This window comes from Ursus arctos, unplaced genomic scaffold (genome assembly GCF_023065955.2).
Source record: "Ursus arctos isolate Adak ecotype North America unplaced genomic scaffold, UrsArc2.0 scaffold_26, whole genome shotgun sequence".
NCBI lineage: Eukaryota > Metazoa > Chordata > Mammalia > Carnivora > Ursidae > Ursus > Ursus arctos.
Genome location: NW_026622941.1, coordinates 24,725,702 through 24,737,309, shown reverse-complemented (window position 1 = coordinate 24,737,309; position 11,608 = coordinate 24,725,702). Strand labels below are relative to the sequence as shown.

The window sequence follows — 11,608 nt, the reverse complement described above, 5'->3', positions numbered from 1 at the left end:
TAAGGCCTCCCACTAGCCAAAGTTTGTTTTAACCTTGCCTCGTACAACCTGTGCCCACACACAGTTCCCCCTTCCGAAATGCTAGTATGCCCCAACCCAGACCTGCTAAATCAGAATCTCTGGGGATGGGGCCCAGAGATCTGTGTTTTAAATCTTCAGATGGTTCTTACACACACTAAAGTTTGAGAAGCACTTGTTTCAACTAGTCAGGAGCCATGCCTGGAATTGGGGTGTGGTGTTAATTCAGGCTGTTAGACATGGGGGAAAGGCGATGGCTATCAGGGAGGTGAACACAGGATCTAGCTCCCAAGAGTGGCTGAGGACAGATAGAAGATTCTCTTTCTGTATTCTCCCCGATACCATCCACTGTTCTTCCAGCTTATAGATGAAGATCTGAAGTACACAGCATTTTTTAGTCCAGAATTTCACATCAGGAAGTATCAATGACTAATGTGTATTTATGAGAGAACAAATGCACAGATTCTCCACAGAGAATCTAGAATGGTTATGGTGAATTGGCAGAGTTGTGCATTTTCAGCTGAGGTAGTGAGGGGTGGCAGAGCTTTTTCCTTGTCCCCATGGAGGATATTTTGGAGGGGAACATGTGAGGAGTGGTAGTGCTCATGAGACAAGGAGCCCTGGCCTTGAGTCTCCTAGTTGGACGCAGCTTGGTACATGGTACATCAACAGACTTGTTGATCCATCTGAGAAGGGAAAGGGAATTAGAGAGAGATGGCAAGATTGATGGAATGAGGGGGACAGCGGAGTGTTTTATATGCCCACTCTGGTGCAGTAAGGATGCCTGAAGCCAGGGCTGGCTACATAATTTTCAGGGCCCAGTGCAAAAGAAAACATGGGACCTCTTGTTCAAAAATAAGAATTTCAAGATGGTGCCAGCAAAATATCAAACCAAGCAGGGGGCCCTTCTAAGCACTGGACCATGTGCTACAGCACAGGTTGCACAACCGTAAAACAGACCCTGCCTGAATCTCCCATGGTCAAAAGGAGACCACACTTGCTAGAACTCGACCCAAGAGAGTGGTCTGCCTGTGGGGTATACTGTCAATGGTGGAGCTACAGGTTTGTAAGAAGTCAGGCCAGGGGTAGCTCTCCCACTTCAAAGAACTGTGCACTGCAGAAATCCTTCAGAGCAGCTAAAAACATCACCCATGGGCACAATAGAGAGCTAACATTTGACACCTACCTGAATGCAACCAGTCGGTGTTGGCCAGACAAGCAGCAAGAGTCAAGAGGACTGAAATCACACACCCAGTTCAAATGATATGTTTGCCCATTTCATCCTGATCCTACTTCCCTATCCCAACATAGAAGGAGCTCAAATGTGAAGATGTATGGATAGGAGTAAAAGAGCAGCCCCACACTCCCTTCCTCACGGCTGCCTCGTTAATCCAAGGAAGTCTGGAAGCGATGAGACCAAGTTTTAAACTGACCTGGAAAGGGGTATTGTGTACGTTTAATAACTGAGAATAACTAAATCCAAGGGCTATTCTTGAAATATCCTTAGGGAGCAGAACATATAGATTTGATGTCGCAAGGCAGTGATTTAAAAACCCATATTTTACTTGTACCTCGTGAAGCAGACTGCTCAATAAGCCAGTTACATATTAAAACTTATATTCAGTACAAGGCAGGGAATGAGGAAAGCTATTCATGACTCAGTTGACGGATCACAGATTACAAACCCTTTCACTTCTAGTGAAAGATTTTATTTTATTTATTTGACAGAGAGAGACACAGCCAGTGAGAGAAGGAACACAGGCAGGGGAGTGGGAGAGGAAGAAGCAGGCTCCCAGCGGAGCAGGGAGCCCCATGTGGGGCTCGATCCCAGAACGCCGGGATCACACCCTGAGCCGAAGGCAGACGCTTAACGACTGCGCCACCCAGAGAAGAAGAGCCCCTCACTTCTAGTCTTGATCTGAGGATATCCAAGTGAACAGTGGATATAAATCACCCTGAAAATATTGCTGATGGAAGAACTTTATTGGACACGTATTTTTAGATATAATCAATCTTTTGGGAGTAAACATTTCAAATATTATCCTGTGCTCTACTTATTACCTCTCTTGTAGGTTTTTAGGGCAATGCTGACTGGGCTTTTGCTGAAGTGATTCATAGTCTCAGCACAGGAGACTCTTTGAATGCTCTGTGGTCGAACTGATGTTTGTGACATCTTCTGTTGTTCCTATCAGAGGTAATAAAAATACTTAAGCATTAAAAAATTCCACATCAGAGGTGTCTGGGTGGTTCAGTAGGTTAAGCATCCAACTTTTGATTTGGTTAAGGTTATGATCTGAGGTGGTGAGATCAAGCCCAAGTGGGCCTCCTTGCTCAGTGTGGAGTCTGCTTAAGATTCTCTCTCTCCTTCTCCCGCCATCCCTCTCCTCCTGCCCTCCCACCTCAAGCATGTGCTCTCTCTCTCAAAAAAAATTCTGTATCAGTTATTTATTGTTACATTAATCTATCAACTCTTTATTGAAGCCGTAAATGAGGACTGGTAGGGCCCATAAGGGATAAAGCATGGATTAGACACTGATCTCACTCTCAGGAGGCTTCTAGTTTGGTAAGGGTCAAGATGTATGGAAATAACAAGAAGGCAAGGTGGAAAGTGTTGAGCGGTACCTAAAAAAAATGTGCCCTTAGACTGGGCGACCGGGCTTCTGCTCTGGGCTCTAAGTTGTAGAGGGCCCTATTCTGGACCAAAGAGACATTCCCACCAGCAGCCCGAGTTCTCTCGCACTCCTAGAATATGTTCTGGGTATCTGAGACCCCAGAATCCACACATAGTTGGTCCCTTACCCATCTTCCCAAATGTGGACTGCACATCTGGTGCGTGCAGCTGTGGCCCAAGAAGTGGTCAAGGAATGACTGCATGCAGGGATGTAGATAGGACGAACTTGGAAATGTAGGCCAATTCTCCCTGTACTACCTGTAACAGTTAGCTTCATTCACAACTTTTACTATTCAGACTATGTTACGAAGGTCTCCAATTACTCTTGCCCTGGAGACCCACAAATGTTAGGGGCAGGGTGGCCTGGTTATGGGAATTCATGAAGAGTGAGAACTTGGCCTTGGCAGTATCTGGGAAGCCTCACTGGAGAGGGGGAGATTGAATAGGCAAAGGTAGGAGAAGGGAAGGAGGAGGAGGAATTTCTGGCAGAGGAGGACATCACACTCAAAGACATGGAAGTAAAAGTGCCAGTTTGTATGTGGGAAGTCTAGCTTTCTGTGAGGATATCAGGAGTGGGAGAGTAGAAACCAAGGTTAGAGAAGGAGAAGGCGAGCAGATCATGGACTGCGCAGAATGCTAGGACATGGTGAAGTGTCTTGTAGTCTCAGCACAGGACATCCGTTTACATGGACTGATGTTCACAACATCTACTATTTACTCCAGCAGGTTATGGTCTTTGAACTTCCTTCTGTGGACAATGCGGTGTCATTGTGAATTTGAAAAATTTTGATCAGATCAACTTTGTAAGGAGAGAGGCCTGGCTTGCCATGAGGATGGCGAGTAGGGGTGACTGGAACGGTAGGGGACCATGACCAGCAACAGTGCAGAATGGAGCAAGGATAGTGGGCAAGGTAAAAAGGAAATATATTTGAGAGAATAGAAGAGGACGAAATAGAGAAAGAAATAAAAAGTGACTCCAAGGCTTGGTGCCTGGATTCTTAAGGGGTTGGTGAAGCCATTTGATAAAAAAGGTGATTGTTGGGGTGCCTGGGTGGCTCAGTCAGTTAAGATCTGCCTTCAGGTCAGGTCATGCATGATCCCAAGGTCCTGGGATCAAGTCCCGAGTTGGGCTGCTGCAGGGAGCCTGCTTCTTTCTCTCCCTCTCCCCCTGCTTGTGCTTTCTCTCTGTCAAAACAAAGAAATAAAATCTTAAAAAAAAAAAAAAAAAGGTTATTGCTAGGGGCGCCTGGTTGGCTCAGTCAGTAGAGCATGCAACTTTTGATCTTGAGTGGTGAGTTTGAGCCCCATGTTGGGGGTAGAGTTTACTTTTTAAAATTTTTTTTGATTTATTTGAGAGAGAGAGAGAGAGAGAGAGACAGCTCGTGCACAAGCAGGGGGAGTGGCAGGCAGAAGAAGAGGGAGAGGCAGGCTCCCCACTGAGCAGGGAGCCCAGGTGGGGCTCGAGGTGTTTGAAGAATAAGTTTGAAGAACACTTTTTGAGTGAGTGTCTTTTAACCTTACCTTTATTTCTCTCCATCCCCCCACCCTGAGACTGTTTTTTTTCCCACTGATTTTTAAAAAAGATTTTATTTATTTATTTGAGAGAGAGAGAGAGCATGGTGTGAGAAAGCATGAGTGGGGGAGAGGGAGAAAGGGAGAGTGAGAAGCAGACTCTCCACTGAACAGGGAGCCTGAGGTGGGGCTTAACGTGGGGCTCAATCCCAGGACTCTGAGATCATGACCTGAGCTGAAGGCAGACGCTTAATCAAGTGAGCCACGCGGGCGTCCCAATAGGTTCTAACGTAGTCACAGAGTTGTACAACCATCACCACAATTAATTTTAGAACATTTTCATCTCCCCAAAAAGAAACCTATGTGCTTTATTAACCTACTCCAAGCTCTTTTTATCTCCATGGATTTGCTTGTTCTGGATGTTTCATATAAATTGAATCATATAATACATGATCTTTATGTCTGATTTCTTTCACTGAGCAGAATCTTTTTAAGGTTCACCCATGTTGTAGCATGAATCAGTTCTTCATTCCTTTTCATGGTCAAATAGTGTTCCACTGTGTTTATCTATTCATCAGTTAATGGACATTTGGGAAATTTCTACTTTGGGTTTTTATGAATGAGGTTACTATGAACATTTGTGTACAAGTTGTGTGTGTGTGTGTGTGTGTGTGTGTGTGTATAATGTTTTCATTTCTCTTGGATATATACCTTGAGATGGAATTGCTGGGTCAAATGGTAACTCTATGTTCAACTTTTTGGGGAAGTCCTAAACTGTTCTCCAAAGTGCTGTGCCATTTTATATTTCCTCTAGCAGTGTTTGAGGGTTCCAGTATCCATGGAAAAACATTCATGACTTCGAGCAATAATTGTTGAGCATCCATTACACGTATGGCACAGGACTATGCAGTATGGGCAACCATAGAATGTAATACACAAATCCTTCAGATAAACAGAAACCTCTATTTCCAGCGTCATCATTTTGTTCCATAGAAGCTTTTAAATAGTTCATGTTCAATGTCTCTGATGCCCCAAACACTAATACCATTCGTGTAGACAGAGGAGGGTTTCTATCCTGTAACAGGCAGTTCTAAGTTGCTAAGTACCCTTTTCCAAAGGAGAACACAGAGTAAAGAGATCTGTCAGTTGCATGTAGGAAGATGACTGGGTCCCGTTTATCTCAACACTTACAGGCTTTGTGGGGGCATTTCCTGGATTCTGGGTCTTAACACTATTCTCTTCTTTCCTGCAGGCTTTCTAAACACACATTTGAATATCAAGCTTATTTTTTCTTTCCTATTCCATTGTGTGATTATAAGGCTCAACGCAAGCCATCTACGAACTGTTAAGACATGTAAGACATCTCCGAACTATAATTTAAGTTTTGGTCAGTTGCACACTTTGACACACACCCCTCCCCATGGCCCCTCCTTCCTCTGCCCTTTTGTAAACCTTGCTCCCGGATTACTCAGGTCTCAATTCTTTGATCAGTTTGCTAGTGTCCTAACCCATGTTGAAAAGAGTTTGCTTTCTACAGGTCTTCCAGAAAGGTAGGGCCAAAGGCTTCTAAAATGATAAGATGAGGGGTATTAAAGCAAGAGAGGTGTGGAAAAAGTGTCCTGCCACCACTTTCATTTGTGACCGCTAGAGTTTTTACGGTCCGCAGCTTTAAATGTAAACACACGAATATTGTCAGTGAGATGGTGACAGTGGGCTCACGAGGTGGAAGGTTGAACCTTGGCTTGGAGTTAAGGAAGCACAGGAGGCGTGTCCTTGGAGACTAGAGAAGGTTCACAGCCACCGGTTGGCTACAGGAATTGCTGTCTCGGCCAAGTGACGTTTACCTCCATGGAGGTTCGCATCCACCTGGATATCTGCTGACAGGTCAAGTTTCACTAACGCCATATACTTGAGACAAAACCCAAAACTATATACTTCAAGTAGATACAGATCCATCCTTCCTTCCTGTCTGCCTTTCTTTCCTTCTCCCACTTTCTTATTTTCTTTCTTTATTATGTATTTATTCTTTATTTTTATTCCCTCCCCCCCCTTACTTCAACACCTTCCTTTCCCTTCGTCAGCAAATTACCCACTCCCACCCAACCCCTGGACTCCGGCTCCACCTTTTCATCTCCAGGCGTTTAGCTGGCTCACTCCACCGCTCGCGTCCTCCGAGCCCGCCCCAAGGCCAATTGTCACCCTCCCTGCCCCCTTAAAAGCTCGGGGAATACGTCTTGGCCCCGCCATCCTTCGCTTTCCCCTGAGGGGACTGTCGCACGCCAGGTCCGGATCCGGAGTGGCTATAGCGCGCCCTCTCCCCGGCTCGGGCCCCCAGCCGCCCCTCCAGCGCCCGCGGTACACCACAGCGCGCGGCTTCCCGGGTGGCCCGGCCTCGGCACAGTCGCCCCGCCCAGCTCCAGCTCCGCCCCCGGCCGCCGCTCGCTGATTGGGCTCCCACCCCCTTGCCCCGGGCTCCTCTCCTCCCCTCAGCCCAATGGGCATCGCCACCTGGTCCAAAAATTCCCCCGAGGGGACCGAGGGGCTTTGCAACCACCAGCACCCGCCGGGTGGCGGGGACGGCCGCGGTGGGGCGCAGAGCGGGGAGGGGACACGGATGGGGGAGCGGAGGAGGCGGGAGGAGGAGCAAAGGTGTTGGAGAGAAAACTTCTGAAAGGAACAGGAAACCTGCCGAGGAAGCGGCGCCTGCGGCTCTCGGGTGCCCGGGCTGCGCACGTCGCGGGGTGTCCGCAGCGGCGGCTTTGCTCCTGGCCCGCTCCCCCGGCGCGGGGGCAGGGCTGAGCCACGACACTCGGTCACTCAGGCCGTGCCCTTCGCCGCCGCTGTCGGCGCTGCAGCCGTGCGCTCCGTTCCGCCTCTGCCGCGGCGGCTCCCCGGAGAGGGCGGCGAGGGCGCAGGGAAGAGGAGGGACGTCTACTTTGGAGCATGAAGCAGCATGTCTGATAAAATGTCCAGCTTCCTCTACATAGGGGACATCGTGTCCCTGTACGCGGAAGGCTCGGTCAACGGCTTCATCAGCACCCTGGGGTAAGCCGGGGGGCGCGGGCTGGGCAGCGCCGGTTGCGTCTCCTGAACCATCCCCGCCCCTGCTCGCGCCGCCGAGTCCCCCAGCTCCCGCCCGAGGGTGGCCGGGCCGCGCGGCTGGGTCTGCGCCGGCGGAGAGCGCCGGGCGCTCGGCTCGCTCGCAGGAAGCTGCCCCGAGCGGCAAGACTTTCTCAGCAACTTCGTAATCTCAAGCTCAGAGACACATCAGAAAAGGAGGAAGTGATTCAAAAGCCCTGAGACAGGCCCTGCGAAGAAGTCTTCGCGAGCTTCTCCATGGGTTGTTTTCGTTAAAATGTTCGTTTTCCCTTAAAGGCAAAGCAAAACTGCACCTCTCCCCCGGTTTGCTTGCGACCACTCTCGAGCCCCTGTCTCTCAGGGCCGGGTTTACAAGAGCAGAGGATAAAAGTCTGTGGCCTTGGACATAAAACTCAAACGATGTGCTGAGCCAAAGTGTGGCTTTGCCCCTGCGGGGGTTGCTCACCGTCCCGTCTCCGCTGAAGTAATTTCCTTTCGGCTTTGCCAATCAGGGACCTGCCCCCCGCCGTGAGGGGGAGCCAAGGCGAGTGCAGCGCTGTGACCCCTGGAGGTCTCTGAGGGCCTCCTGGGTTCCAGAACTCGGACGTGCTTTTCTCCTTCCCGGGCCTTGGCCCACTGAAATCCTGACCCTCTCCTGGAACTCGGCCAAGTGCATGGCTCTTGAGATTCGAGTTGATTTATGAATGGGGTAAATATGTATATAAACATAACATGTGCTAGTTGGTTAAATAGGACTTCCTTGATTACTAGCATTTTCTCTCTGTCCTGATTGTGAATACCAGTTAGCAGTTGAAACGCACTTGTGGATACCAGTTAGCAGTTCAAATGCGCAAGGCAGTGTGTTTTGATGGCTACGCATTTTTTGGGTTACCTTATGGTCTCAGTACTTAAGACTGCCCGGTCTTCAAGATTTCAGGCTGCGAAACTGGTGTTTCCACTCCTGGCTGGTCACTGTTTTCTGTTGGTAGGTTTTAGGGCACATGACTGAACATGCAGTGTCCTTGGACCGTGACTGCGAGCCATATTATAACGGAGTGGTGCCTCCTCGGCGGGGGGCGAGGAAGTCACCAGTACTTACACAGGTTGTGTTAATTGTCCATCTCCCCTAAGAGGAGAAGGAAGGGAGGGAGATAGAATTTAGTCCCTTTAAGCTCAGTGTTAGTTGTGAAGCTGAAGAAAAATGTGTCAATGGCAAGTGACTGTGTTGGGTTTGTAAATCATGAGCTACCGTTTGTTCCTGACAGAATTCACAGTATGAGGTCAGTTTTTGTGCCCCCAACAACATTTTGCAGATGAACTTTGTGCACTTCACCTTTTCCCACCATAGTCTCTCTGGGTGGTAGTTAAGCAGGAAATGCTCCAGGGCCAAAATGTTTAGGGTCAAATCCTGACAGATCCACATGTGAATCTTATGACCCTGGGCGAGTGACAGAATTGCTCTGTATCTCGGTTTCCTCATGTCTAAAAATGGGAATACGGCTGGTTTCTATCTCATAGGTCTGTGGTGAGGAAGAAGGGAGTTAATTTATGTCAAGTGCCTAGCCCAGTCCCTGGCACCTAATAAGCACTTAGTCTTAGCTATTGTAATTATCACTACCTTGGTGACTGTGGGCAATAGTTACGCTTGTAGACAAAATACGAAAAAGGACTAGGAATAGAGTATAAATCCTAGATAAATAAAGGGCCATGTTTTTGTAGTGTCTTGTTCAGCAAAGGCATGTGTTTGTGTACCTACACTCACATAGGGCTGGAGACGGTCAGTGAGGAAGCTACAGCTTGAGCCGTTGTGGAGTCTCTCCTGCTCCTTTTAGAGATTAAGGAACCGAGGGGCAGAGAAATGAAGTGACTTGCCTAAAAACAGAGGACATTCATGCCCAAAGCTGGACCTGTAACTCTGTCTCCAGATTCCCAGCAAAGTGTGTGTTTCTTTGGTTACACATCATAATCTTTAAGCCTTGAGAGAAGTAAGCCCCACCTTGAATGTAGCATATGTTTCTAAAAATGTTTATTTGTATTCAGTATTTCTTGCTGGTGTTTTGAAAGTTGAGTTTCCTTAGAATGTGTGTAGTATTATTTTTCTGTTAACAAACTGAGTCTCGTTAAGGTTAATAGCACAAGACGTCTGTGCAGCTCGATTCTGAGGTAAGGAAGGATCTTTAGAAATGCTGCCCTTGGTGAAGCTTGGTGCTTTGATTGGATATTCTTTTTCTCTAACTTGTGGGGCTAAAAATTCATCTTAAAGTTTCTGATTTCTGTTTTAGCTTTTTATCTATTTGACACTTTTGATAGCGTGATGGTTTTTAAAATTCAGCCTAAGGAGGTAATTAATGAGAACATAGTTTACACAGCATTTCAAGGTAGTTCTTGGTAAAGATATTTGTCTGCAAATAAATTTTGTCTGCTTTTAACATTTAGCATGTAAGGGAGTTTTGGAGGCTATGCATTGTTATCATTTAGCTTTGGGGAAGTTTTGCAATAAGGTAATGAATTTTTCTGCTGAAAAAAAAAAATCAGTTTCACTCTATGAGAGTTTAGCAGGCTCTTCTTAGAGGTACTTCCTACTGGAAATGTGGGAGGATTTTCTTAGGCTCTGTGACCCAGCTTCTAAGTTTGATTTTTCAGTCTGAGAAATTAGAATGCTGCAGTTGCAAAGATTTGCATTTCCTCTTTTTTCTCCAGTGATCCTTTAACCAATACTTACCCGATGTTTCCGAATCCCAAATTGTTGCCGACTGAGGTATTGTTCTCCCAGCTGGTGTAGGTGCCAAAGGTTCCTAATTTGTATTTTCTAACTTAACTTTTCATCTAAAGATTTATTTAGAAAGAAACACATTGATTTAAGGATAACTGCTTTAAATCTTATAGAATGAAGATGATGCATATATTTTAAATAAATTTTTTGCTGATGGTACATTTTAGGGTTGTCATTTTTAATTTTTAAAGAAGGGAGGCAGTAGGGACGCCTGGGTGGCTCAGTCGTTAAGCGTCGGCCTTCGGCTCAGGTCGTGATCCTGGGGCCCTGGGATCTAGTCCCAGGTTGGGCTCCCTGCTCAGCGGGAAGCCTGCTTTTCCCTCTGCCTGCTGCTCCCCCTGCTTGTGCTCTCTCTCTCTCTCTGACAAACAAACAAACAAATAAATAAATAAATAAAATCTTAAAAAAAAAAGGGAGGAAGTTTTGGGAATTGCTGTACAATTTCAAATGTAATGGTAATTGTTCCGCCTTCCCTTTAAAATTTTCGTTATTCACTTCCCTGGTCGTTGCCTTATCTGACACTTCATGTTTCTGGGTCCATCCACTTGACCAATGGTTAGATACCATACAGTGGGAATGAGCATAGCAGAACTTCCAGGATGGGTGGGATAGAATCAGTGAAAAGGTATTTAACTCCTCCATTGTCTAGCCTCCACGCGATTGAGAGGTTAGCAAATGACATGTGTGCATATATGTATTTGTGTGTGTGTGTGTGTGTGTGTGTGTGTATGTGTGTGTGTGTGTAAGTTATTGCTGCCTTTGGTCTGAGGTTTCTTCACAGGATCTACTAAGAATCAACACCCACTAGTTAAGGTCTCAGGAAACCCTCAGGTGGCATCACTGATTCAGTAACTACAAAGCATCATAATAGCCTCTTAGCCAGAGTGACAAAGACTGGGCCCCTTATTTTTTACTTTCTGCTTGATTTTGGCCAATTCAGTGAGCTTTTCAGTTCTTTTGTTTCCATGTTCATTGATGGACGTTACGTAGAGTTGTGGTGTGTCGCACAGTTTATAATTCTGAATTCATTCCTCAGATGAATAAGACTGTAAATGCTTACCTTTTATTATTCCCAATTATAGTCCCTTGAATCTCACTTCCTGGTCTTTTACTCTAATGTTTTTGGTATTTAAATATTTGCAGATTTGATTTATTATCTTTTCTTCTTTTTGTCATTGAATTATGCTACTCTTATTATAGCTTTAAAAATCTTTCCCTTCCTAAGACTGGCTGATCAGTGAAGAGCCAAGTAGATGAAACAAGGAATGGTTATAGTCAAATTTTATTTTAGAATAATTTGTACGTTATCTTTAGTCTTCCAAATAGAACCCTTCAATATGTTTCCTGCTATAACTAGCTATATAAACTTAGATTTGTTTTGGCTAAGGCATCTGTTATTGTGATAAAAATATCTAAAAATCCATTGAATATTTGCATGTGTGTTCAGTGGGGAGGAAGAAGACAGTATAATCTTGAATACTTGGTTGTTTTGGAAAGTCTAAGGGTTATTAGTGTCACGTTATGGAACTTGAAATCTGCTCAAGTACGGAGACAGT

The 11,608-nt window shown here is 46.1% G+C and overlaps 1 protein-coding gene across 1 annotated transcript in view; it reads left to right on the top strand.

The window, feature by feature from the left end:
* Nucleotides 1–6,735: 6,735 nt before the first annotated feature.
* ITPR2 (inositol 1,4,5-trisphosphate receptor type 2) overlaps nt 6,736–11,608 on the top strand; it is a 472,588-nt gene continuing 467,715 nt past the window's right edge. The window contains exon 1 of the mRNA XM_026502230.4: nt 6,736–7,246. Coding sequence (XP_026358015.2) covers nt 7,155–7,246 — 92 coding nt within the window. The 5' untranslated portion in view covers nt 6,736–7,154. The remainder of the gene's footprint in view (nt 7,247–11,608) is intronic.